A 23,202-nucleotide genomic window follows, 5' to 3' on the forward strand; every position below is an offset into this window, starting at 1 on the left:
GTTCATGTAGCGTTTCACGAAAGCAATATTTCTCTACACTATGCTGATGCCATATACCAAATTTTGCACTTCAAACAATAACCCACTTTAAGATGTAACATCTTTAAATGTCTTTTTTTTAATTCCCCAGTGGTTTAAAGTCGTGTTGATGTGTGGTCTGAGTCCTTTTGGGAAGCAAAGAGAAACAAAGAATTGTTGAGAAAAATGTGGAAAAATGATTCTTATGTTTTTCTCAAGCGTTTTGTCTCCCCGGCCCTCACTCCCCCGTCTCCCCCTGAGAACTAATGGCTGATGGTAATTACATTTAATGAGATCATGGGGTCGTCTGCAGGGTGCACTCCTGCAAATTGCTCCCAGTGTGGGGTCTGAAGTAGGATAGGGTAGGGGGCGACGGGGCAGCTGAGGTCGGTGTTTGCCGAGTGTTTGGGGGCCGGGACCCTCGGTGGCTCTACCTGTCACTCAGCGAGTAGTGAAACATGTCATGCATTTGTCTGCCTTTGTCCTCCTCATTTGTTTGTCTGGCGGAGATAACCACACAGAGGTGGTGCTTGTCGTGGCTCCATTGTGTGAAGCTGTTGTCAGCCCATCACGTCCATCCGTCCCCTCCCCGCCCCATCTCCCCTCTTTCTCCCCGCTCCACGACTGGTCATTTTGCCACTATTTTCTGTCTGCGGGGGGCGACCCGGGCAATTTAGTTAATCCATTAACAACTAATTGTCTCCTCCTACCCTGTTGCTTGGACAAACAGCCTGGTTGGGGGGGGAGTCAAGCCCTGGTGACATATAAAAGTCATCCTAGAAGAGGAGGCAGCCACTGTCACTGGATCCCTGCAGTCCTGACTCTGAAACATTTTCTGGGACCTTAAAACTTTGGATTTGTAAACAGTGCTGAGACTTTCCTTCTCTTTTAGTCTTTATTTTTCCCGTTCTCACTTGGCATTTTTTTCAATCGCTGGAAATGTTGGGGAACCTGCAGATGATCGTCCTGTGTCTCTGCTTCTCCTGGGCAGAGGCTCGTATCTGGGCCTGGATGCTCAACATGCCTCACAGCCCTCCCAAAGAAGGAGCGAAGGCGCTAAGAGAAAGCGCTCCGGTAGCCAAACCAATCACGGTAAGATACGACTGAATTCTCTGCTTCTCTTGAATTCATTTAAACTTTTAAACCATGTTTCAAACGGTCTGTGTTGTAAAATATTTGTTTTTATGCTCAGAATATAGTTGTACCAAGAATAAGTGTAAGGTTTCCCAACTTCTATAAGATAACTTGCTGATAATGCAAGAAATTGTCATTCCAATACTTAAATTTTGGCCACGTTTTAATGCAAGTTTTAACAGTTTCATCTCTTTATTTGCAGGCTCTTTGTGATCACGACAGGGCCTGTGGGCGGGGTTTCTCCTGTGACCGACACTTTGGCCTTTGTGTTCCTCTGCGAGGGGAGGGCCACTACTGTCGGAGGGATTCCCAGTGTGTCCGCGGGCTCAGCTGCATGTTTGGAAAGTGCCACCGCAGCATCCCTAACGGACAAGAGGGTAAGGCAGCAAAGAAATTTAAAACGTAAAACAAGCAACTCTGCGCTATTTTGTACATTAAATAACTGTAGTTTTCTTCTTCCAGGAGCCAGGTGTAAAGTTGACAGGGACTGTGGTGCATCCATGTGCTGTGCTCGACACCACGGTGAACAGGTGTGCAAGAGACGTCTGATCCGTGGAGAGAGCTGCTACGTTCCTGACGGTGGTCTGGCGTTCAGCATAAACCAGATTTGTCCATGTGATGAGGGGCTGCTGTGTCGTGGAAACAGTGCCCCACAGCAAAGAGAGTAAGTAGTACCACAGGCCAAGGCTGGAGTTATAACCAAGTGTCAGTTTGTCGATACTTGTTGTTGAATATTGGAGCATTTCAAAAACTAAAGTACAAGTCAGGCAGGTAATACATTATTGGGACTTTTAAAGGTAAACAATGTCAAAATGTTGTCTTAAGACTTACATGATTCATACTAATACTTATTTTTGCACTCGGGAGTGAGGTGTCATCAGAGGTCCCAGGCCCAGTGTTTGTGGTTCTTTTCATTAGAGTTGCTGAGTACAACTTGTTAAACCTCATAAAGCCCTTTGCAGTGTCTTAGTAACATTTTTAAATTATGTTTCCAAAGGTTTCATGTATTTGTTAGTTTTAAAGATAAATGGCCTAACTGCAGTTTATTTGTCTTTCAGGAGAGATTTTTTCTACCAACCAGAACAAACAAGTTGGACCTGCCAAGTGCCCAAACCGTGACACCGTCCTCAACATTAAAGCTATTTATTATGTGTATATATAATGTATATGATTGTGTTGCATAACTACATGTTTTTATTAGAGTTTTATAGCAACAATGTTTTTATTATTATTTCATTCTGTAAATATTGACATAAGCACTGTTGTGTGTAGCTGGGTTTATCTTCCTCGTGCATTTAGTAATTATAGCTATGAGTGTGTGTTCCTCTTCAGTATAAAGAATAAAAAGAAATCTGTTCAAAAGCAAAAATCTGTATCAAAAATGTTTAAAACGAAGAAAATAAGGATGTTTGTAATAATTAAAAGCACATTTAAACCCAAGCTTTCTGTTCAAGCAACTTTTCTGTGTCTGAAGTGAAAGTTTTTAAAAATCAAACAGAATTTGTTTAGCGGTCATGCACACATGTCACTTTAATTGTACAACATATTAAAACAGGAAATGTTCAGTTTTTCAACATAAAACTTGAGCCAGAGTTGGAGGAAAACAAGAAAGGGGAGTTTCAAAATGAGTCATCAAATCTTGATATAAAAGATTTTCAGTCCAAGTCATTTTTTCAAGAAAGAAAAGGTAAAATATCATGACATTACAGTATGATATTTACATCATATTGCATATTAACTTGTCTTAACATCTTGCCGCAAAGATTTGTCTACACAACATCAATTTGGAAACATGTTACACTACAGATAGTTATGGGAGTGAATTACGCTGCGGGAGAGGTTTGAAAAATGCTGAATCTCTTTGAAATCTGCTGATTGCCAGATTTCATCAACTCTGACCATGTCCTCATGTTTTGCATGAAGGAGTCACCACTATTATGGACACTGTTAAGATTTTAGATGGAGTCCATGTTTCAAACTCAATAGATCTCACTTAAAACTCACACTTGACCCTCGGGAACGTCCACACAGACTCTGTCCTCCTCTGTGCACGTTTCTTGGATCGCAGGCCGTCGTTACCTAACATGTTGGAATCTCGCTGCTCCCGATTGTTAGCTTCACCAGATGCTGTAACGCTAGCTGTCCCCTGGCTCGTTCTTAGATCGGTATCTTCCCTGGACTAACCCTTACAAATTCCCCCATTGCTCCATTCAGATGCTAATCGTCTGCAGCTTGCCCCTGCAATTGATGGGTGACTGGAATTGTTCTGTGAAGAACATTAGTGTCTAACCTCTTCGGTGTCATTTTACAGCTCTCATCATCAAGGCTTCGCAGGGAGGTTTGGATTTTGTAGCTTAACTATGAAAAGAAGAAAGATTTCAATCTTTATTGATGCATTTGCAGTTTTTATAGCTTTGCTGATTCTGACATGATGTGCCTAAACTTGAGCAACTTTTTTTTTTAAATTTGATTTAAGAGACAAAATTTAGGAGAAACTGTTCACTGAACAGGCACAAAATATTGCACTACATCAAAACTAAAGCTACATATGCTGAGGGAAGCTTGATACAAACATAAAAATAATGTAAACGCCTAATAAGAACACACATTTCACTCACATCCAAAAGACTGTTGGCACAAAGACTGTGAGAAACCTTATAAGACTGAATGCTGCCGAACACAGGCCTACCATCTCCACTGAAGAACAATACTTACTAGTGTATGTCTGCTCTTATCTGAGCTGCCATCACATTTTGAAGCTATCTATACTTGTCTGTTTGCAGTGTTTAGCTTTCTAAATGGTGTTCTGTTTCTAACATTGTGTCCTGATTGGTGAACACGACAAAAAGAAGGAAAATGACGGACAGGTTCAGGCTCTGTCATCGAAGATTTACTGGTTAAATTAATTGTCTGACAATTTGGGAAAGTCCCTTTACTTTCTGGAAGAGAGTTAGAGGGGAAGGCATATACACAAGTTAGCATAGCTTAGCATAAAGGCTGGAAATCAGGTGAAATAAGCCCCTTTTACACTGCCAGTTCAAAGTGGGGATTATTACACATCTATTACGTATCTATGTAAAATGCACGGAATGGTGGGAAGTCGTCAGTGTAAACAGTGAAGCCGCCAGGGTGGAACAGCGCAGTGTGTATGTGAAGCACGCACTGTTTGTTTACACCTTGCACGTTTTGCTTCCGCAACGCCAGAACACCTTGTAGAAACACTCACTGCGACTGTCAACTCACTGGGACGGCTTTGCACCGGCGTTGGTTGGTCCAATGTAAAATGGCAAAGGCGGCATAATGGCGGAGCGCTGTGGCGGGTCCGCAACATAAAAAGTGGTATAGTTAGCCTGGCTCCTACTAAAAGTTAAAAAAAACACCTACCAGCACTTCTAAAACCTACATATTATTATTTCCTTTTGATAATCTTACAAAGACTAAACTCTAAAAATATGTTTTTTTCATTTTAGATGAGGTTATGTGCTGGGAAAGCAAGAAAAAAGGGCCAATTTGCATTCTTAAACTTGGGTTTATAAGTGTAAATAGTGAGCTGTTGGGGTGTTGGTTGTAACTTTGGACCATAGACTTTGATTGAGTAATGGAAGCAGCCACTGTGACGTCAACAGAAGAGTTTGGCATGGTGGCTTTGGCCAACGTTCTTTAGAGCCAGAAGTGAACATATTTTTACTAGAGGGTGGAGCTGGCGGGTAGCGCAGGTTTGGCAAAGGTAAGTGATCAAAACTATACAGTCTTTGCCCAAAGCATTTCAATTCATTGCCTGGCTAATTAGAGATTTAACAGTATTTCCCATTGAATCAGATTCTATTTGTGGTGGTAACAGCCCTGTATAATTATTAGGAGTTTGGAAATAAGCTACAGTGATCAAAACAGTTTTTTGCTCCTGGCTGTGAACTTGTTTATATCTGCTGTGTAGTCTGGCGTTAACATGGTGTTAGATGGGGATTGACTCGCTTTTGGAATCAGCCTCAAGTGGCCACATGAGGAACTGCAGTTTTTGGCAATTAGGCATTGGCTTCATTTCTCAGCCCCTTGAGAACAGGGCATGACTCAGGACTTATTTCCCAACCCTTTTCTAGTCTTTATGCTAAGCTATGCTTATCCACATGTGTTTATAGCTTTATATTACAGGTATGAGAGGTAAGAGTGGTGCCAATCTTCTCAATTCACCTTCCATCAGGAACTAAATAAGGTTACTTTCCAAAATCTCTAACAGCTTCTTTGAATATAGAAAAGAAATGGTGCTAAAACATACGTCCATACCAACTCCTACAGAACCGTCAGCTGCATATTGAGCTCCAAGCTGTGTATACTTGTGTCTCTTCTTCCTAATCTACACTGATGAAGCTGATTATATATGAAACACACTAACTGCTCCTCGACAAGCCATGGATCTTTGGTATTCACTGTATAAATTGACAAGTTGCCCATTCCTAGAAAAGGTGACTTAATCACCCTCAAGTGCTAATCCCGTGAGACGCTGGTCATTTGAAAGTCAATGTCCGAGCAGCACAGAGAGCTTTTGTGAGCGGCTCCACAATAGAGCTCTTAAACCGAACCTGCCAGGGGGGAAAAGTGGAGACGCAAAGAATGGGGGGAAAGTCGATTACCTACACCTGTGACAGTATAAAATACCTCCTCTGGTTGTTCAGATGTTCACTGAAGAATCACTGGTGCTGGTAACCTGCTGAAGAGCCATGAGGATCATTTGACATCAGACCAGTCAAAGCTGTTTTTTTCCCTACAGGTGAGTCTTTTTTACGACACATTTAAATCTTGATATAGTTTCCTTTAAATTTTGCTTATTGCTAAAGTTAAATCTCTTTCTGCAGCATCACAGTATGGCTTCTGTTGGTGCATTATTGATGTTTCTGCCTGTTGCATGGACATGCTCGCCCCAAAAAGCAGGTAACATTACTGAGGTACAAAGAGAAGTCTAATGTGGTTGTCCTTTCAAAATGCATAGCCAAAGTATTTCAAGGAATCATTTCTCAGGTTCAGTGGGAGTTCGACGAAAGCACAACGTAATCCTTGGCACGCTGAAGATGTTAGTGATAATGCCCGAAATAAAAAATTAGTGGCACAGGGATTTACTGTCTTTAAAATACGGGACACCACATATCCTTACACTATTGATTGGAGAAGTAAGACTTCACAAAGAAACACTTCAACTAGAAAAAGGGGACAAATCAGTGCAGTAAATGTCTATTTATTGAGGAGATGAAGGAAGCAATAGAAAACTTCATTAAGAAAATATTAAGTGTAAGAAGTTCAGGTAGTTTCACAAAAACATGTAAAAGTGATAAGATCAGAAAGAGTTTCTGATTATGTCTCATGTTTTTTTATTTTAGACTATGTAATGGTGTCCTGTTTCCCCAATGCCATCATTGCCAACGTCCCGGAGTGTCCGTACGGTTGGGAGATTGACCAGCTGTCCCTGGGAGGAGTCTGCTACTCTGGGGTACACAGCCCGGGCTTCTACCGCTTCATCATCTCAGACCTGACACCCAAAAACCACTCGTACTGCGGCACACAGTCTGAGGTGAGACACTACAGCCCCTTTCCCACTGGTCAAAATCCCTGCTAAAACCCGCTAACACCCGGCTTTTTTGCTTCGTGGGAAAGGTTTCAATCGGCATTCAGACTCGGGTCAAATTACTCTGCAGTAGACCCGGGTAATTATCCAAATTGTCGGCGCCGAGTTTGATACACAGACTGAATGAGTAATAGATACAATAAAGACCTAACCTCTGTAACGTCTTCACTGTTTACTAACCCTGTTTCGGGCACGTCAGACGATGAAGCAACAGAAAAGAGACTGAAAGAGTATACTCCACTGGCAATGGGAAAAGAGACAATTCGGCATTTATTGGCGGGTCCTCCCGGGTCTGAAAAACCTGCGTCAACGCGCTAATTTAGGTGGGAAAGGGGTCTTGGTAACTGTTACGGGATTTCTTGCTATTTTGAGAATGTTTATAAACTAACGATTCATTGCTTGTTAGAGAAAATAATCACCAGATTCATCCACAATGAAATAATCCAAATAAGCTCCAGAAAAACAAGACATCAATGCTTGCAACAGAGTATTTTTACAGTGTGGTATTACTACTTGCACTAAAGCAAAGGTTCTGAATACTTCTGCAACCATATAGTGCAAGTTAATTAATGTTCTTCTGATGTTAATCTCCATTGTTCTCCACAGTACATGCCAGGCAAAGACCCCAAATACATCTTCTACAACTCCATCGTGTCCAACGATACCTCGCTCACAGTCAGAAACCAGCCGGTCAACTACACCTTCAGCTGCGTGTACCGAGCGGCCTACCTGGTAAATAACGCGGTCTTCAGCCAGAGGTAAGCATCGATCCAGGACGCGAGGCGTCTGCAGTCACTGTGCGTAAGATCTGTTCACTCTAACCCAAAGACTTGCAGCGTTTTTACTAAACCCTCTGCTTTTTCCAGAGTGGCTACAGTTTATGTCAACAACGGGAGTTTAGGCACTTTTAGATCACAGTTGTCTATGAGTGTGTTCACGGTGAGTAGACGCTCACACACTCAGCTTCTCCAGTGGAAGAGTTATTACAACATGTTAAGTTACATTTATTTATTTGGTCTACTTGTTACAGTCGTATGATGCAAATAAAAGAGTTGCAGGCATGGTCAGATGAAGGAAAATATATTTATTTATGCATTGTTTTAGAATTCAAAGTTCCTGTATGCCAGAGATGCTCCCTATGTGATCGACACTTCTGAGATCGGCTCTGAGGTCTTCATGGGCATCGAGGCAAAAGGACTCAGTAACAGGTAAATTAACACATAGCCACATTTCCCCAGTTTTTAAAGGGGGGGTATTATGCTAATTCCAAGCTTCATATTTCACTCTGTGATACCTTTAGAGTAGCTTAGCATAATTTACAGTCAAAAAAACTCTGGTGCTCTGTGCAGGCCCTCATACGGCCTCTGCCTGAAACGACTCAGTCAGCGCTGTCCCTTTAAGAAACCCCGGCCCTACAAGCCCGCTTTCTTCTGATTGGCCAGCTCTCCGAAGCCTGCTGAGGCTGCACATTGTGACGTCACTAAGTGCAGCTTGTAGAAAAAACTGCAGACTGAGCTGAGAAGCCTGGGGATTCCTCCAACATACTTTTACCTACAGATTTACAGATACACATTTAGTCTGAACATCCCAACATTGGAACATTATATATATGTCTTAAAATGTGAAACAGCATAATACCCCCTCTTTAAAGAATACTTTTACATTTATATCAGTTAATTCTCATTATACTAATCTTTTTATTATAATACCCTGTGTCTCAGATTCAAAGTTGTTATAAGCAACTGCTGGGCCACTCCCACTCCTTACTCAACAGACAAGAAGAGGTGGAGTCTCATCATTAACAGGTATGGTGTTAAACTTTTAGCTGGTTTAACCTAAAAAGCTAAACTTTAATAATTTGTTCAAAGTCTGAAAGACCCACAGAGGCTTCGGGGCTCGACAGATTTGAATAAGAATCAGGTTTACTGCTTGTTAGCTTGTTAGCATCAGGATACTATTCCTCATGCTCTTTAAAGTACAACAGGTTGTATCTTCTAACAGCTGCCCCTCTGACAACACTGTGACTATTTTCGAGAACGCCAAAGACAGCCGCTCCGTGTTCAAGTTCAACTCTTTCCGGTTCCAACGGCTGGAGAAGGTTTCCACCGTCTGGCTTCACTGTGAGGTCCAGGTCTGTGATGGAGAGAGGCTCAACTGTCTGCCTGTGAGTACACTCACACTTTTTTCGCTGTTGTTCCCATTGTTTATCTATTTCTTTTTCTACACTTACAATTACATCAACTTTTGAAGTAGAACATAGAGAGTCACGGGGTCCGTGAGCGGTAACACAACATTTCTGTTTCCCCTTAATCCACACTCAACTTTCAAGCTTTCGACGAAGAAGATGCGTTTTGTACCTTCCGTTAAAAATCAGTATCTCATCTGGGCTTTTTGTTGTGTTCAGATGTCTGGGAGTTGTTAAAAAGTGATTAAAAGGAGATAAAATGAGCCAGTGTGTCACAATTTTAACACTTGAGTAATGTCTGAAGAAGAAAGACAGATGTGTCTTCTTCTATCGTCTCCCGTGACAACAATATAATAATATAATAACAACCTCTCAGAATTATCTGGTGACCCTTTCAAGGGGCCAGAACCCTCGGTTTGTAATCGCTGGATGGACCAGCTAACTGTATGTGAAGTAGTTAAATATGGCTTCACCTCGAAATCCAGCCAAAGCATTGAATTATCCGAATGATCAAATAATCTAATTGTTATCTTTTTTTGTATTCAATTTACATTTAAAGTTATTGTTTGATAATGTGAAAAATGTACTACTTAGGACACAGCCCATATTTCCTCTTTGTTTGTTCCTCACAGAGTCCGTGCTCTCAGAGGAGTCTGTCAACAATGGCAGAACCAAGCGGGGGGATCCTGACTGCTGAGTTTCACATTAAAGGTACAGTACGCCATGATTTCACATTTTAAATTCAAATAACTTCTTTTTCTCTCAGTGAAAATCTATGACATGCAAATATTGTTTATTTCAACGTTCCAAGTTTGAGTCTTAAAGTCTGTTTTTACTTCGAACATCACGCCCTCCCATGAATACCCACAGACAGCCAACTGTTGATTCTTTTGTCTTTACTGTCTAAGTTTGTATCATGACTTTTTATCTGTCTGCTGACAGGTAATGGATCCTCCAATAACGGACACATCAAAGGTAAACAAATGGGATGTTTGTTGATGATATTTGATACATTTAATTCACAGTTTAACTTTTTTTTTTTACCTTATTCTCAAACATTTTGATTTGAATCCTCCTAAAATAATCGGACTCTTGTTGGTCCAAAAAGTCTAATCAACATTTTATTGTTTTGAAGCTTGAAAGACTCAAATTATGCCCCACTTTAAGTTTTAAAATGAAAGTGTGATTTCTCCGTCTTTTTCATCACAGGTGCTTCATTTTTCCTCCTGCTGGTCGTCCTGATAAACACGTGCTGTGATTTAGTAAATGGAGCAAGACTGTAGTAAAAACTTTGACACACAGAGGGGAGGACATGCATGGAGGCTTTGGATCATCTTTTATTGTACTAAACATCAGTTTACTGCTTTTCCAATAAAGATTAAATACACAAAATAAATATCCTTGTCCCTCTTTACTTTAGACTTTTGATAATTTGTCACAATGTTTGTAAATAAATAAACAATTTTATTCATGACAGATAAAACAACCAGACTCTTAACATGACATCAACAAACAGAAGTCATATATGTCTTCTATTTAAATGACTCCACCTGGAACATCTGTGAATGTGTAACAACAGTGACAATGGATTTATTGTAACATACATAATGTTGCATACAGCACTGCTGAATGATATTCTCTGTATCTTATATAAAGGACACTTTAGGCATTCTGGGATTAGAAGCAGTGATCATCTGTTGTTTGTTTGTTGCAGCAGCATGAAAACAAAATGAAAATGTGAAAAGCAACAGTCACAGATTCACCAAAGGCACCAATTTAATTTGTTTGTATGGAGTTTGTTGTTTTCTTTTAAAATGTACGGCTATAAGTGATCATTCGATCATTATCTTACTCATACACTTTGTTTCCTCTTACCACAGACTGTACAAAAAGATGGATGACATGACAGCTCCCTTAAGGTGAAGCCAAAACCTCTCTATCGCCCCCTGCTGACTGGCTGCAGTATAGGTCAGACAAGTTTATTTTTAATTCGTTATTTGATGCTATAAAAAGGGGGTGTGACCTCATGACTGACAGCTGTGATGACAAATCCGGCTCCTGCAGTCGATCTGTTCCGGATTAGCAGAGTAGAGGAGGAACGGTGAGAGGAGACATAATTGAACTTTCCATAACTGTGAATATCTGCTTCAGACCAACACAAGAAGCTGTTCTGCTGTTAAACACCCTGATGTGCCGGATCTTCAGTTTGTGTTTAGGGTTAGCGGACCACCCGCCGATCTCTACTGCGCAGTTTCTGACTCCAAAAGCACAAGATAGCAGCGCCCCTCACGGGGGGTATTTTGGCTTCAATTTTGTACAGTGTGTTTTTTGATACATACATTTCCATTTTCTGCTTCTTTAGCCTTAACATAAGCTATTTTGCAGCTCAAGATAAATAATACAAAATATTCTCAACAAATTAATTCTGATTTATTCTTATTGGTTAAGATCAAATCTAAACTTAAAAATCGTTTGTCCCAGTTGCCATAAAACATCTTAATAAGGACACTTTAAAGTCAGCCTGCTACCTCATACTGCACTTTATATTATTATTGACCACCCCTTTAATATTCACCATTAAGAGCCTGGTGTCGTCCTTTAATGTTGTTCTATTGTATCTGTTTTTTATGTTTTGTTTTAAGTGTTTTGAATGGTTTTAAATCTGCCACCTTTCGAGTGTGTGTTTTATATGGCATATATTTGCACATGCAAGACAAATTTCTGCCTTTTGCATGCAGAAAGTGGCTGTAATGTATTTTCTAATTGATCTTGGGAGAACAGTTCACAAGCCACCCAAAGTTCTTAAAATGAGCTCCACCTTCACCAGCTGCAACATTAAAGATACATTGATGCATGAATAAATATAACTATATTAAATAAATGATTCTGAACGGAAATAATTAACACTTTGCACAGATAGAAAATTAATATTATCACAGGTTTCAACATTACAGCAGCAGGACTACTAAAAGGCGCTTGACTAATTTAGGAGAATATGTTAGATTGCATATGAGTCAAAGCACACAATATGTGCATCTAAAAACAGTTGGAATTAAACGATCTATTTGTGTAATAGCATTGAATCATATTGTCGTGTGAGAGGGTGGATCTGTCCTATAACCTGAGTCTAGAAAGACAACATGTTGCCCAGGTTGTAATCCAGGTTCTTCACTCCATCCTCATTTTGTCTCCTCTCTTCCTCTTCTCTGGTGGAGGAAACAAACAGGTTCTGCGTTCTGTTAAAGCTACATAACTGTCCAGATTTCCAGACATTCTTGTCAATTTATCTGAAATATGGTAAGAACATCCACTTGTTCTTCAAATGTGCACAGTAGTCATCCTCTTATCGGTCATATGAGCTTTGGTCAGGGTTTTCTGGGCTTTTTTCTCTGTTCTGACCAATCCTAAGATCTTGAGCAGAGATATCAAAAATACAGGTAAATATACAAAACACTATACATAAAATACTCTCTGCTGTGCTTTTACAGTACCTCTGTTTGTAGTTTAGGACTGCTGGCTGCTGGAGAGCTGTTATCAATAAGAGGAGGATTAAACCCTTGTTTGTTATACAGCCAGTAGGTCTTATGACTCCCCTTACCCTGTCAGGGACACAAACACACACTGGTCAGAAAACATGAAAAAACAGGTTTCGCATCTTATTGGAAAAGAAACCCCAAGCAGAGACGAGTCACCTTCATTTCGATTTCCCCTCTTTCCTCCAGCTCAAATGATCCGGCCTGGACAAGAATGTCGGCCGTGCTCTGAGATATGTGGATCTTCAGGGCTGTGTGACATATGCAGAAGAGCGTACCAGACAAAGTTTACTTTGTGGTTGTTACATCTTCCAATTTTTTAATTTAATTACATTTTTTATTGCTTTCTCTTCAGTGTTTCTGTCGCTTTTTTTCCCCCCAAATGTTAACAGATTGACGGACTGGCGGATTGATATGATTACACTTTGTCCTCCGGATTGTGTGTTTGGAGCTGCATCCCTAGCAACAGTCTGTTCTTCATAGCAACGGTCTGTTATTTAGAAATAGCAGACCTCAGCATGCTGTGATTAACCAATCAGAATCAATAAAGGTCCGTACAAAATGTCATAGTAATTAATCCGATTGTTCATAACATATTTTCAGTCTCCAAATGATGGACCAACAGACCGACAGACCAGCATCGCTACAGCTGCGTCCCTGGATCGTTCCACACTAGCTGATAACAATATATTCGAAGTTGCATTCTTTACATTGAAAATACCTGTTTTTCATCTTTTCTAAGGTTGAATCCAGAAGGTTTGAACGATGGAATTGAAAGAATGATTTACTCAACGAAAACTCTGCAAAGGTTTGTTTTTGTTCACTCACGTAGGCTGTTGCTTTCCATGCGAGAGGCCGTGTTCACCGTGTCACCAAAGAGACAGTAGCGAGGCATAGTGGTGCCCACCACTCCAGCCACCACTGGACCTGCAAAACCCGTAACAGGCCGCGTGTTTATGTGCCGTCAAACTTCTCAAATGTCAATTCTTCATTAACAAACTTCAACAAAGTACACCATGAAGTATTATTGCTAAGTTTGTCGGACCAAATTATCCTGCATACCTTGTTTGTACTTCAATTACAACATTTCTGATTTCTTCCAAGTATTTGATGCACAAAAACTTAACATAGCACATCGAAACTATTCAAAGATGGCCCTATTTTAAGCCACCTGAAATCATTCCAAGTACCTTCCAGAGGGACAAAAACCTTGGTCTAGACCCTGGAGGCCTACTTCTCCATTAATTTCAGATCGGTTTAGTTGGTTCTTTCAGTACTGTCTCTTACCTGAGTGTATCCCAACGCGAATGGCAAGAATCTCTGTGGGCATGTGGCGGATTCTGAAGACCTTAATGGCACTCAGGAAATGCAGAGCCATTGTGGATATCTCCAAAGCATGTTTATTGCCGTTGCTGATTGGTAGACCACTAGCTACCATGTAAGCATCACCAATTGTTTCCACCTATAAAGATGCAACATGCTGAGAATTTGGAACGATTGGAAGCTTGAAAAAATCCGTGCAAAAGGAGCTTTGTGCAATTAAAATCATACATTTTAAAGCAATAGTTTAAACATTTTGATTAATGCACTTTTTCGCTATGTTGCAATAACAAGATTTTCTCTTATTATTGAGATTTTCTGTTTTACTTGTCTTCCAAGAATTGCCTTTGGAAAGAGCCAGGCTAGCTGTAACCCTCTGTTTCCACTCTTTGTTTGATGCTAAGCTAACCATGTGCTGGCTGTAGCTTCATAAAGATAGCGGTATCAATCTGTTTTGTGTGTGACTCACTTTGTAGACATCGTACATCTTGATGATGTCGTCAAAGAGGCTGTAGAGGTCGTTGAGGAAATTTACTACCTCCATCGCAGAGCTGACGGAGCACATGGAGGTGAAGCCCACAATGTCGGAGAAGAAGATGGTCACCATGTCGTAGCTCTGCGGCGCCACTGATTTCCCTGACATCAGCTGGTCTGCAATGTACCTAAGAACAATGAAGCGACAGCACAGACTGAAGGTAAGGCATGGGGTCGTGGAAGCCCATTCAACTGGTGGAACCGTTGTCTGGATTTGAATGGGTTACTATAAATTGCTAATTGAAATAATGTAATATTGATTATTTTAATGCAGTTACATCTTGTACCTTGGTAACATGCTGGATAGAAGCTTGTCTGCACGGGCCTTCTCTGCTGTGAGCTGATTGGTCCTCTCCTCCACCACCTCCTCCAAGTGATTTGCATATTTCTCCAACTTATCCACCATATTATCTAGTATATTTGCATGACTACAGTACAGAAAATCATGATAGCCTCCATTTAGGAGTTTGTTTTTCAGTCAGGTTTGGTTGTAAGCTAGTTAGCAGAATAAATGTTGTAAAACAGATTTCAATTAAATTAGGTTGAACGTTAAAAGTGAACCCATGCGCCAAGGAACATAATATGTTATTGCATCATTTTTGGGGTAATTTTAGCATCAGCACATTTTAATATTTGGACGTTTTCCCCATTGCCACATATTTCCAGTCACTGCCCTTAGATCTAAGCAAATTAAAAGTAAAGAATTTTAAAAGCCCAGGCGAAGGTATGCATCTCTGAATGATAGTTTATGACAGCACACTCCCTGATTATCATTTGCATTCCCTTTGTAACCATACAACACACTGTTTCTGTTGGCCCAAATGACAGAAGGGAAAACAATTTATTTTCTCACACCATTTTGGAGCATATTGTGGGTAAGAAACAGAAATGCAAGAGGCCTGACCTGTCTGGGCTGGTGTCCCTCAGCTGTCTCCTTATAGACCCAAAAGGAGGCCGGTGGTCAGGGTTTTCACTCCAGCAGACCCTGAGAAGTGAATTGATGTTTTCGTCGCACAGCTGCTCAGACAGCGGTGGTCGGAGGGGTGCTTCTTGGAAAGGAGTCCGCAACTGCGTGATGATTTCTTGAGATGAAATAAAGCAAGAGGTAGGATCACTGAAGTGTTGGAACGTCAAAACCAAGCTAGCAGTCTGGCTCTAGGGATGGCATTGTTTGCATGTCCACCACTTTTGTCCTTTTCATAATGTTGATCAATTACTTCAGTAAGTCATCTGGTGGCTCTACATGGATCTAGAGGCTGGTGGGGCTGCATTTCATGACATACTGCTTGCAACTTCCAGATGTCCAGTTCCCTTTTGGATTAAGCTTAGAACTATGCCAACTGATGGCTTTGATCTATAATGCTCACCTTTGGGCTCCAGGTTGATTTCTTGATATGGAAAACCCTTAGAGTTGTACATGAGTTCCCACATGATGATGGCAAAGCTGAAGATGTCCCCCTTGGGCGTTCCACTGATCGGGAGACCAACTTGTCTCAGAAGTTCAGGGGCCGTCCAGAACATCTCTACAACACAAACAAATTAAATCACATTTGTTACTTTTCATTTATACTGTGATAAAGTAGCCTGGGAACGAGACAAACCTACAGGCTTATGTTTTATTCACGATGGCAGATGCATCTGGTCCCAACTTGTTTGGACAGATTCCCAGCTGACCTGTGTCTGGCCAATATAAACCTTACATTAAATTGGTGACATACAGAATAGTGCCATTGAGGAGTCTACAAAATCATGGCATGTGAATCCTCTTTGTATTATGTTGATCGAACATATTGGAACTGGCAGGCTACCACCATGACACTTGTTGGTTGCACTGATTCTTTGTAAGTCTATCCAACAGCGTCCAGAGGAACTGCCTTTGTTCCTGAAAATTCCGAGATACCCCACCCAAATAAAATCAAACATGTACTGAGAGATTAATTCTCAGGCTAATGAAAATCATAAACGCACCCACTGACCGTCATAATTGGCGTTTTCCAGTGGCATGATCTTGTTTTTGTTCCCGTATTTGAACTCCCACAGTCCGAAGCCGGAGAGTTTTATCTGGAGTCGACTGTCCACCAGACACGTACTGGGCTTCAGGTTGCCATGAAACTTCAGGTTACTTTTGTGAATGAACTCCATTCCCTAAAACACAAATAAAAAGTTTAAGGTACATTTAGGCAGTATTGTAGAATTTTCATACCATTGCGACACCATTTAGAACTTTATGTTGTGAAGTAAAAATATCGGTAAAACGACCCTGACTCACATTGACAATGTCATAAGCAAAGGACAACTTAAACATCCCATCCAGCTCAACATCTGAGGCCTTCATGACATCCTGCAGAAAAACAAAAACATTTTAAGGTTCAATAATTAATTACAGACAAGATTTCAATCTTGAAACCTATAAAGTTTCGGGAACCATGAAACTGTTCGATCTACAGTGATGCAGATCCTTACATGCGACTGGGACACTGACCTTCAGACTGCCTTTCCTGCAGTACTGGATGACCAAACAGACACTCTGTGGCTCCATGCACACACCAAAGAACTGCACCAAGTTTTCATGTTTCATCTCTTTCATCTGTCTTAAAGAGTTTAATATGGTTAGGCACATAATCATACAGTCTTTGCACACAAAATTAAACAATAAAAAAAGCTTCAATTACACAGTAATATGTCTTAGATTATAATACTTAGCATATCATTCTCTTCTGTTACAGTTCACAGTTCACAGAAAATAAACAAGAGGAACTTTACCACATGAAATTCTGTGATAATTGAAGGTTTCTGGATATTAGTGCTAACAGGGTTCTTTATGTACTTGACGGCCACTTGATTTCCCTAGAGGAATTAAAAGAATATACATCAGTGAAAAGAACAGTGAAAAACATATTGTTTACTTAGCAAAGTTGTCTATACATAGGAAAAACAACAGAAAATGTTAGTGTAATTATTTGAAAATCCCGATGCAGCCCAAAAGTTTCTGGAGAATGTAACTTTCATTTATAGAATATAACATCATCTGCATATTAGAACACAATTCCTTGCCATGCTTGTCTTAAACACATTTGCTGTAGCCTATATTAACAACGGCTTACTTTATTTCCTGGGACGACCTTTAGTGCCCTCTTCTGAGTGTTGCCATGACCCCCCCCCCCCCCCCCCCCCCCCCCCCCAGTCGTAAAAAGGCCTAGGAGCTCTGCTTATAACATTCATCTACAATTCATACCAATAGCCATGTCCAGCAAAGGTTACAAAAGCTCACTCTAATCTCTGAATAAAAGTGGTACCTGGTAGAGACCTATGGTGGTGTAGACGTGTTCTTTCCCAGCCTTGTCCATCAGGCCAAAGCTGTTGTTGGAGAAGTTGGACTGAGAGCCATTGCTCCCACTCTGACTAGCTGTGGTGCTTAGAGATAAACCCTGAATTCCCTGGAGGAAACACAAACAATGCTTAACAAGTGCTTAACGCAAAACAAGGCCTACATATATATGTACAAATGGCCTTTCTATTCTTCTATCAGTCAGACAACATGTGTTTTAGTGCTCATACTGAGGGCTCCCTTATGATGGTGATGTCGCTGTAGTTGATCAGCCACCAGCAGGAGTCATCGAGCCGCGTCTGCAGTCGTAACTTCTGCAGAATTAGGACACCGATGCACAAAACCGCCAGCACGCCAATGACAGGGAAGGTCACAAGCAGAGCCAGCAGGGCGATATCTGCATCCAGTCAAGAGCATAAATTATGGTTAGCTTGGTCTAAGTGCATGGTTCAATTATGAAATGTGTTTTATGAGTGTTAGTGGTCTAAAAGGAAACTGAGTTAATTGGTGTTTTGGGTTGGGTTGTATAATGGTTCTCAAGGGTCACTTTACCATTAATCAGCCATTCACAGAGTTCATTGTTGAAACCACATTCTGGTTGATCAGAGGGTGGTCTCCCCTTCGGCCAGACCATTGAAGAAAACATGGGCGTTGGCCTGAAATGACATGTTTTGGTGTGATACTTAAAAATGTGTATCAAAAAACTAAAGCCAGACAGTCTGACTTTGTGAAAGCATTTCTTACCGGACAGTTTTAGTGTGACTGTCAAAATGGAGGATCGGCACAAACTTGGTGACATCTCCTAAATGCTGCAGGTCATAAATGGAATAGTCCAAATTTCTCTCCCCCTCCTTGTCAAAGTGGACTAGTCCAGAGGCACCTGCAAGGATAAGACACGACTACATTAAACTATAAATGGATATGTGTGTAAGCCTGGCGCTTTAGTGTACATTTGTTTTAAGGGTTGGGATGTGGTGAATCCATGTGTCAATGGAATTATGACCTATTAAAGGGTCAGTTCACCAAAAAATTATCATTCTTATGGCATGAAACTAGTTTGTTTTTGAGCTAAATTTTCTGTTACATTTGCCAAAATGTATCTGATGTGGTCACAAAATACCGCGGAGTGGATGAAAGGCCATTATGACTCATCCATTAGTTTGTGGACTAATGTTTTGAAGCCTTGAGTTTTCATTTCCTGTTGCCATCTTGTTTCTTTTTTTTGTTTGAAACTGGAACCGATCCCAACGATACATTTCTTTCAAACAGCTACCAACCATAAAATCGAATGTCGTTTTTGTTTTTTAATCTCTGAAGCAGCTGCCGTCCATCGTGAGGGTCTTTGCCGTCTTTGAGGACTTCCTTCAGTCCCATCGCATAAAGAAGCACTGCATCATGCACATAGGCAGAGTAAGGGCTAACCTGCAATAACATGAATAAAATGATTGTAGCCATGAGTTGCTTTAACAATTTAATGATAATTTCTTTATATCTGATTTTTTCTTCCCATCACGGGTGCTTACCTCTCTTTCAGAAGTCAGGTTGCTCTGAAACGGGTGTCCTTTTAGCTTCTCATAGACTCGCTCAAAGAAGTCGTAGTACTCATAGCCTTCGTAGGATTTCTGGCCAATGATGAAGACCATGTCAAAAGCTCTTATTGCAGCTTGGTTAATCCGGTTGTTCAGGGCATATTTCCACAAGTTATCCTGCTCAGGAAGAAGATACACATAAGAAACCACTTAGTAAAGAGGTATGGAGGAAAATAGGTTGGATTATTTGATGAAAGATTTGTAGGGAGATGATAAAATGGGGATGAAATATATCACCAACTTCCAGATAAGCATGTATGGTCCATTAACTGATAACAGGCTGTCTAATTATCCAAAACAACAGGCTTATTTTCTTCACACATGTCAGAACAATTCTGTGTCTTTACTTCAACGTCTCCTACAGAAATCATATTCACATGGGCATGTAGCTTCAGTCAGCACAATATCAAGCCATTACGTGCTGATACAAACCCCCAACAGTCAGAGGGAAACGTTATAAAGCCAGCTGGAGATGACGTATTCAACCAGCTCATGGGGCTAATGTTAGCAAAGTTAGCTTTGCTTGAAATCTGAAAGCCAGAGACAGTTGTCAATGCAGCCGACAAAATCAACTGACGCCAGCTACAAATGAGGAGCCTGCTCTTGTCAGGCTCTGTCTATAAATCAATGGGACTTTCATTGATGACTCAACAAACACTGTCAGGTGGAAAATCTACCTTTTATTGTTTACTGCTTATTTGACACATTCCTTCTTAGCACCTACAAGACATTTTATGGAGACTGTAATCATGCCTTTATCAATCCCTCTGTTTATGCTGGCTTTCCTTGCATGAATTCAATGGAAGTGATAAACAATAGATTCAGGGCCTTATAATAAATAATACTTATGATGTTGCCTAAACGCTTTGATCACTTTAGATTACAAGGTGCCTTCTGGAGCCTTCCGGGCCCCATGTTGGTTTGTCTTAAGGCCCCTTGGCAGTTGCACACTAAGCCTCATTTTATCAATCTTCGGTAGTTTGTTTTTTGTAATGGCCAGTTCTTCAAAATATGAAGAGCCACTTTAGGTACTAACTCAATGGGTCAAAAAAACTTACATTCAGGAGACAGGGTTTGATTCCTGTGTGAAATAAACAGTCGATGTTGAAAGACTTTTAAAGTTTCTCAACATATTTAAGCTTGTTACGTCAAATATGGGGGCTTTGGTTACATAACATACTAGCTTCGTCTAACTGGAAGTTGCATATTCATTATTTGAAACTTGACCGAAGAGCTCCGCATGTGCCGAACTGAGCTTACAGTACAGTGGTACCTACATCTTAAAACTTTGAAGCGTAGGGCCACAGAAGAAGATGCCATATTTGACAACTAGGAGTGAGAATCTGTTTGCCCTCCAGCTGCTTGACAGAATATAGTTCCAGTTCTTGACTCGCAGTAAAGCAACAAATTCTTCTGTAAAGATGCATCTTTTGACTCATCTCTTTTTGGATGAGTTGGGATCTTAACCAATCCGAACATGTCTGTTACTGTTAATGTGTTTAAAAGTTTTTTACTCACCACGCTGCCACTGACCTCAAAATGTTGCAACAAGAAGAAAACGTAGTCGCCGTTCATCAGGCCCTGTCGCTCAGCCTCCATTAACAAAGCCATAGAGTCCTCCCTGTTTGTTAGCACCACAATGACTGATGCACAGCACAAAATATTTAGTTAATATGGAAAACAGAAGGCAAATCACTGTTAAAAATGTGTTTTCTAAGGGTAAAAAAAGTTGCAGTTTGCTCCAAATGCTTTATTTTTCCTTACCTCTTGCGACTGTAGAGATGTACCTTACATTTCGGTAAACAAGCTCAACATTGCTGGTATCAAACTTGACCGCGGCGGCCAAATTGAATCTTTCTTTCAGCGGACTCTCAACCGTTTTCCACAGAGCATCAACTTTGTCCCAAGTGTTTGAATCTAATCCCCCTCCGATCATCGCTATGTGACGCCAGCCGAAAAACTCCAAGGTCTTGATCAGGACCTCTGAGCTTCTTTTAAGAGGAGGAACGACTTTGATGTACGAATCGTAGATATCGCTGTTGTCCATTTTGGAGGATTGTCCCACAAAGCCGAACATGGGGATGTTCCATGTGGATGCAATAAGACCAGTGACCTGGAATGCAGGTTCAGTTTAATTCCCCAAAACAGATAAAAATGTCTGTCCAGAGGAGGTTTTATGGATTCCACACATGCACACAACATTACTTACTTAGTTTTGAGTTTAATTTTTGTAATCATCATCAACCTTGTCAATCTTATTTGTGCAATTATAGTATCACCTGCAGACGTAGAAGCTGGTTGTTTAGCAAAAAAGCTCCATAATAACTGATGAGAGCGGTAGCTTTATCCAGCATAGAATGGGAATCCTGTTTGTTAGTTTGTTTTTAGAGCCTAACACAAGGGACCTCTGTACAAAAGCATATACTGAACTTTTAAACTTTTATCTAAAAGTCTGTATTATTAGGATACATACCAACATGCACTATTTATATATGTATATCTACATGGACCAGGTAAAAGCCTGAAAGGCCTCAATGGGATCAAAATTTGTTTTGAAGAGTGACCTGGCCAAGAAAGCAGCATAAATATTGTTACAACAAAAACACAAACGGTCACACACCATAACTGAGTGAAACAAATAGATACTATAGCTAGTGTGCAATACAATGGCCACATTTATGATTTATGACATTTATGGAGGACTTATTGCACATTTGTTGAGTTAGACTGCAAAAGGTTTTGCCAAGTCAAGCTAACAAACCTGCCATTGAGTTTGTATCTTATTGGAACTACCTTTTTATGGGATGTCAAAACTTTTGAAAGATTGATCGTCTATGGCAGCATTGGTTGAAAAGGTATTTCACATGTACTAGTTTTGGCTAGGTGTACATCTTATCACTGTTTTCTGTTGTCTGCATATATATGAACACATATGAACAATACCCTGTAGATTCTGATAAGTCATGTATACATAAAGTGAACAGAAGTGGACCCAGGACGGACACCTGCGGAACTCCTCTTCACTGTAAAACGAAAGGAAGTCTAATGCATGATCTCTAATTTCCACACTTACACACGTCACATTAAAATCACACAAATCATACCTCTGCTTCCTCAGGACAAGCCGGACCAATTAGCGCGGACACATTTTCCTTCCACACCTGGTGGATGAACCCTCCCAGGGAAGCTTTGGGATTACAGTCTGTGTTCGTGTACACGAAATCCAGACTGTAGTTCCCCAGGAAGGAGGGGTTGGTGTTCACCTTCTCCACGGCTATCTGTATGGCTGAGCCGAGCCGCTGGGCGCTGAAGGGAAAGGACATATTCCAGGGAGCCTGGAAGCCAATGACCAGCTTGTTCAATTGAGACCCATTGGTGCTGGTATTGGTGAGAGCGGCAGCCGTTAACACAAGTGTGAGGAGAAGCACCACTGTGGACCTCATGCTGGGAGAACGCACCAGCCTTGACATCACTCTACTGCTGTTGGTTGTCATGTTACAGGGTTTAAATACCCAACATCCCTGGTGATGCTGGACGTATGATAAGGGAGGAGAAAATGGGAGGTACAATGGAGCATTAAGTAATTCATTAGAGAGTGTCCTTCATTCGACAATTACTCTTAAGAAGCTTCATTAAGGAGGACTTCTTTTCAAAGCGTTTTCTATAAAGTTGATGATAATTAGATCTATCTCAATGCATTAGGGCTTACAATAAATTAATTTAAATTAAATTCTATGTTCTCTCGTTTCCATTAGAAGCCCACTTTTGCCAATGTGATGAAAAAAGATCCTCTTAATCATTCAATGAATCCTTAAATAATTACTTTGTATCTCAAGGTAATGTTCACCTTTTCATAAATAAAGAATAAATATCTCTATTTAATGAAAAACATAATTACATAACATTACATTAATATTTCGACTGGGGCCAAGCATTACAACGCACAC

The 23,202-nt window shown here is 40.6% G+C and overlaps 3 protein-coding genes across 4 annotated transcripts; 2 read left to right on the forward strand and 1 right to left on the reverse strand.

Annotated features, from left to right (window-relative positions):
* The first annotated feature begins 957 nt into the window (after positions 1 to 957).
* Positions 958 to 1,820, forward strand: LOC138593178 (dickkopf-related protein 3-like). Its single transcript, XM_069664065.1, has 3 exons — positions 958 to 1,110; positions 1,355 to 1,529; positions 1,615 to 1,820. The coding sequence occupies exons 1-3, from the start codon at positions 958 to 960 to the stop codon at positions 1,818 to 1,820; spliced, it is 534 nt and encodes a 177-aa protein (XP_069520166.1).
* A 4,191-nt stretch (positions 1,821 to 6,011) lies between these two features.
* tectb (tectorin beta) lies at positions 6,012 to 10,234 on the forward strand. Of its 2 annotated transcripts, XM_069665103.1 has the most exons (10): positions 6,012 to 6,078; positions 6,522 to 6,712; positions 7,373 to 7,524; positions 7,633 to 7,705; positions 7,871 to 7,974; positions 8,488 to 8,571; positions 8,768 to 8,930; positions 9,584 to 9,662; positions 9,894 to 9,926; positions 10,161 to 10,234. In XM_069665103.1, exons 1-10 carry the CDS (start codon positions 6,012 to 6,014, stop codon positions 10,232 to 10,234), a joined length of 1,020 nt encoding a protein of 339 aa, XP_069521204.1. The 2 variants fall into 2 exon arrangements, with proteins under 2 accessions (XP_069521204.1, XP_069521205.1); XM_069665104.1 differs by lacking the exon at positions 9,894 to 9,926.
* A 1,844-nt stretch (positions 10,235 to 12,078) lies between these two features.
* gucy2g (guanylate cyclase 2g) lies at positions 12,079 to 22,698 on the reverse strand. The gene is made up of 22 exons (XM_069663918.1): positions 22,360 to 22,698; positions 21,020 to 21,368; positions 20,774 to 20,898; positions 19,190 to 19,372; positions 18,944 to 19,088; positions 18,411 to 18,546; positions 18,219 to 18,322; positions 17,897 to 18,063; positions 17,635 to 17,775; positions 17,102 to 17,185; positions 16,821 to 16,925; positions 16,608 to 16,679; positions 16,315 to 16,483; positions 15,706 to 15,861; positions 15,243 to 15,420; positions 14,626 to 14,766; positions 14,274 to 14,466; positions 13,772 to 13,946; positions 13,313 to 13,411; positions 12,644 to 12,735; positions 12,438 to 12,550; positions 12,079 to 12,157 (listed from the first exon to the last, which is right to left on the reverse strand). Exons 1-22 carry the CDS (start codon positions 22,696 to 22,698, stop codon positions 12,079 to 12,081), a joined length of 3,345 nt encoding a protein of 1,114 aa, XP_069520019.1.
* Between the last annotated feature and the right edge of the window lie 504 nt (positions 22,699 to 23,202).

The sequence above is a fragment of the Semicossyphus pulcher genome, unplaced genomic scaffold, assembly GCF_022749685.1.
Source record: "Semicossyphus pulcher isolate SPU_LCO1_2020_fin unplaced genomic scaffold, fSemPul1.0.p SCAF_16, whole genome shotgun sequence".
NCBI lineage: Eukaryota > Metazoa > Chordata > Actinopteri > Labriformes > Labridae > Semicossyphus > Semicossyphus pulcher.

Excerpts from the sequence above, each read along its gene's own strand:
- gucy2g (XM_069663918.1), bottom strand. The coding sequence starts at position 22,698 with ATGAGGTCCACAGTGGTGCTTCTCCTCACACTTGTGTTAACGGCTGCC. Across the intron at positions 21,369-22,359 it reads CTTGTCCTGAGGAAGCAGAG|GTCACTGGTCTTATTGCATC; the intron begins GTATGATTTGTG and ends CCTGCATTCCAG. Across the intron at positions 17,186-17,634 it reads CCACCATAGGTCTCTACCAG|GGAAATCAAGTGGCCGTCAA; the intron begins GTACCACTTTTA and ends TAATTCCTCTAG.
- tectb (XM_069665103.1), top strand. The coding sequence starts at position 6,012 with ATGGCTTCTGTTGGTGCATTATTGATGTTTCTGCCTGTTGCATGGACA. Across the intron at positions 6,079-6,521 it reads ATGCTCGCCCCAAAAAGCAG|ACTATGTAATGGTGTCCTGT; the intron begins GTAACATTACTG and ends TTTTTATTTTAG. Across the intron at positions 9,927-10,160 it reads CAATAACGGACACATCAAAG|GTGCTTCATTTTTCCTCCTG; the intron begins GTAAACAAATGG and ends TTTTCATCACAG.
- LOC138593178 (XM_069664065.1), top strand. The coding sequence starts at position 958 with ATGTTGGGGAACCTGCAGATGATCGTCCTGTGTCTCTGCTTCTCCTGG. Across the intron at positions 1,111-1,354 it reads CGGTAGCCAAACCAATCACG|GCTCTTTGTGATCACGACAG; the intron begins GTAAGATACGAC and ends CTTTATTTGCAG. Across the intron at positions 1,530-1,614 it reads CATCCCTAACGGACAAGAGG|GAGCCAGGTGTAAAGTTGAC; the intron begins GTAAGGCAGCAA and ends TTCTTCTTCCAG.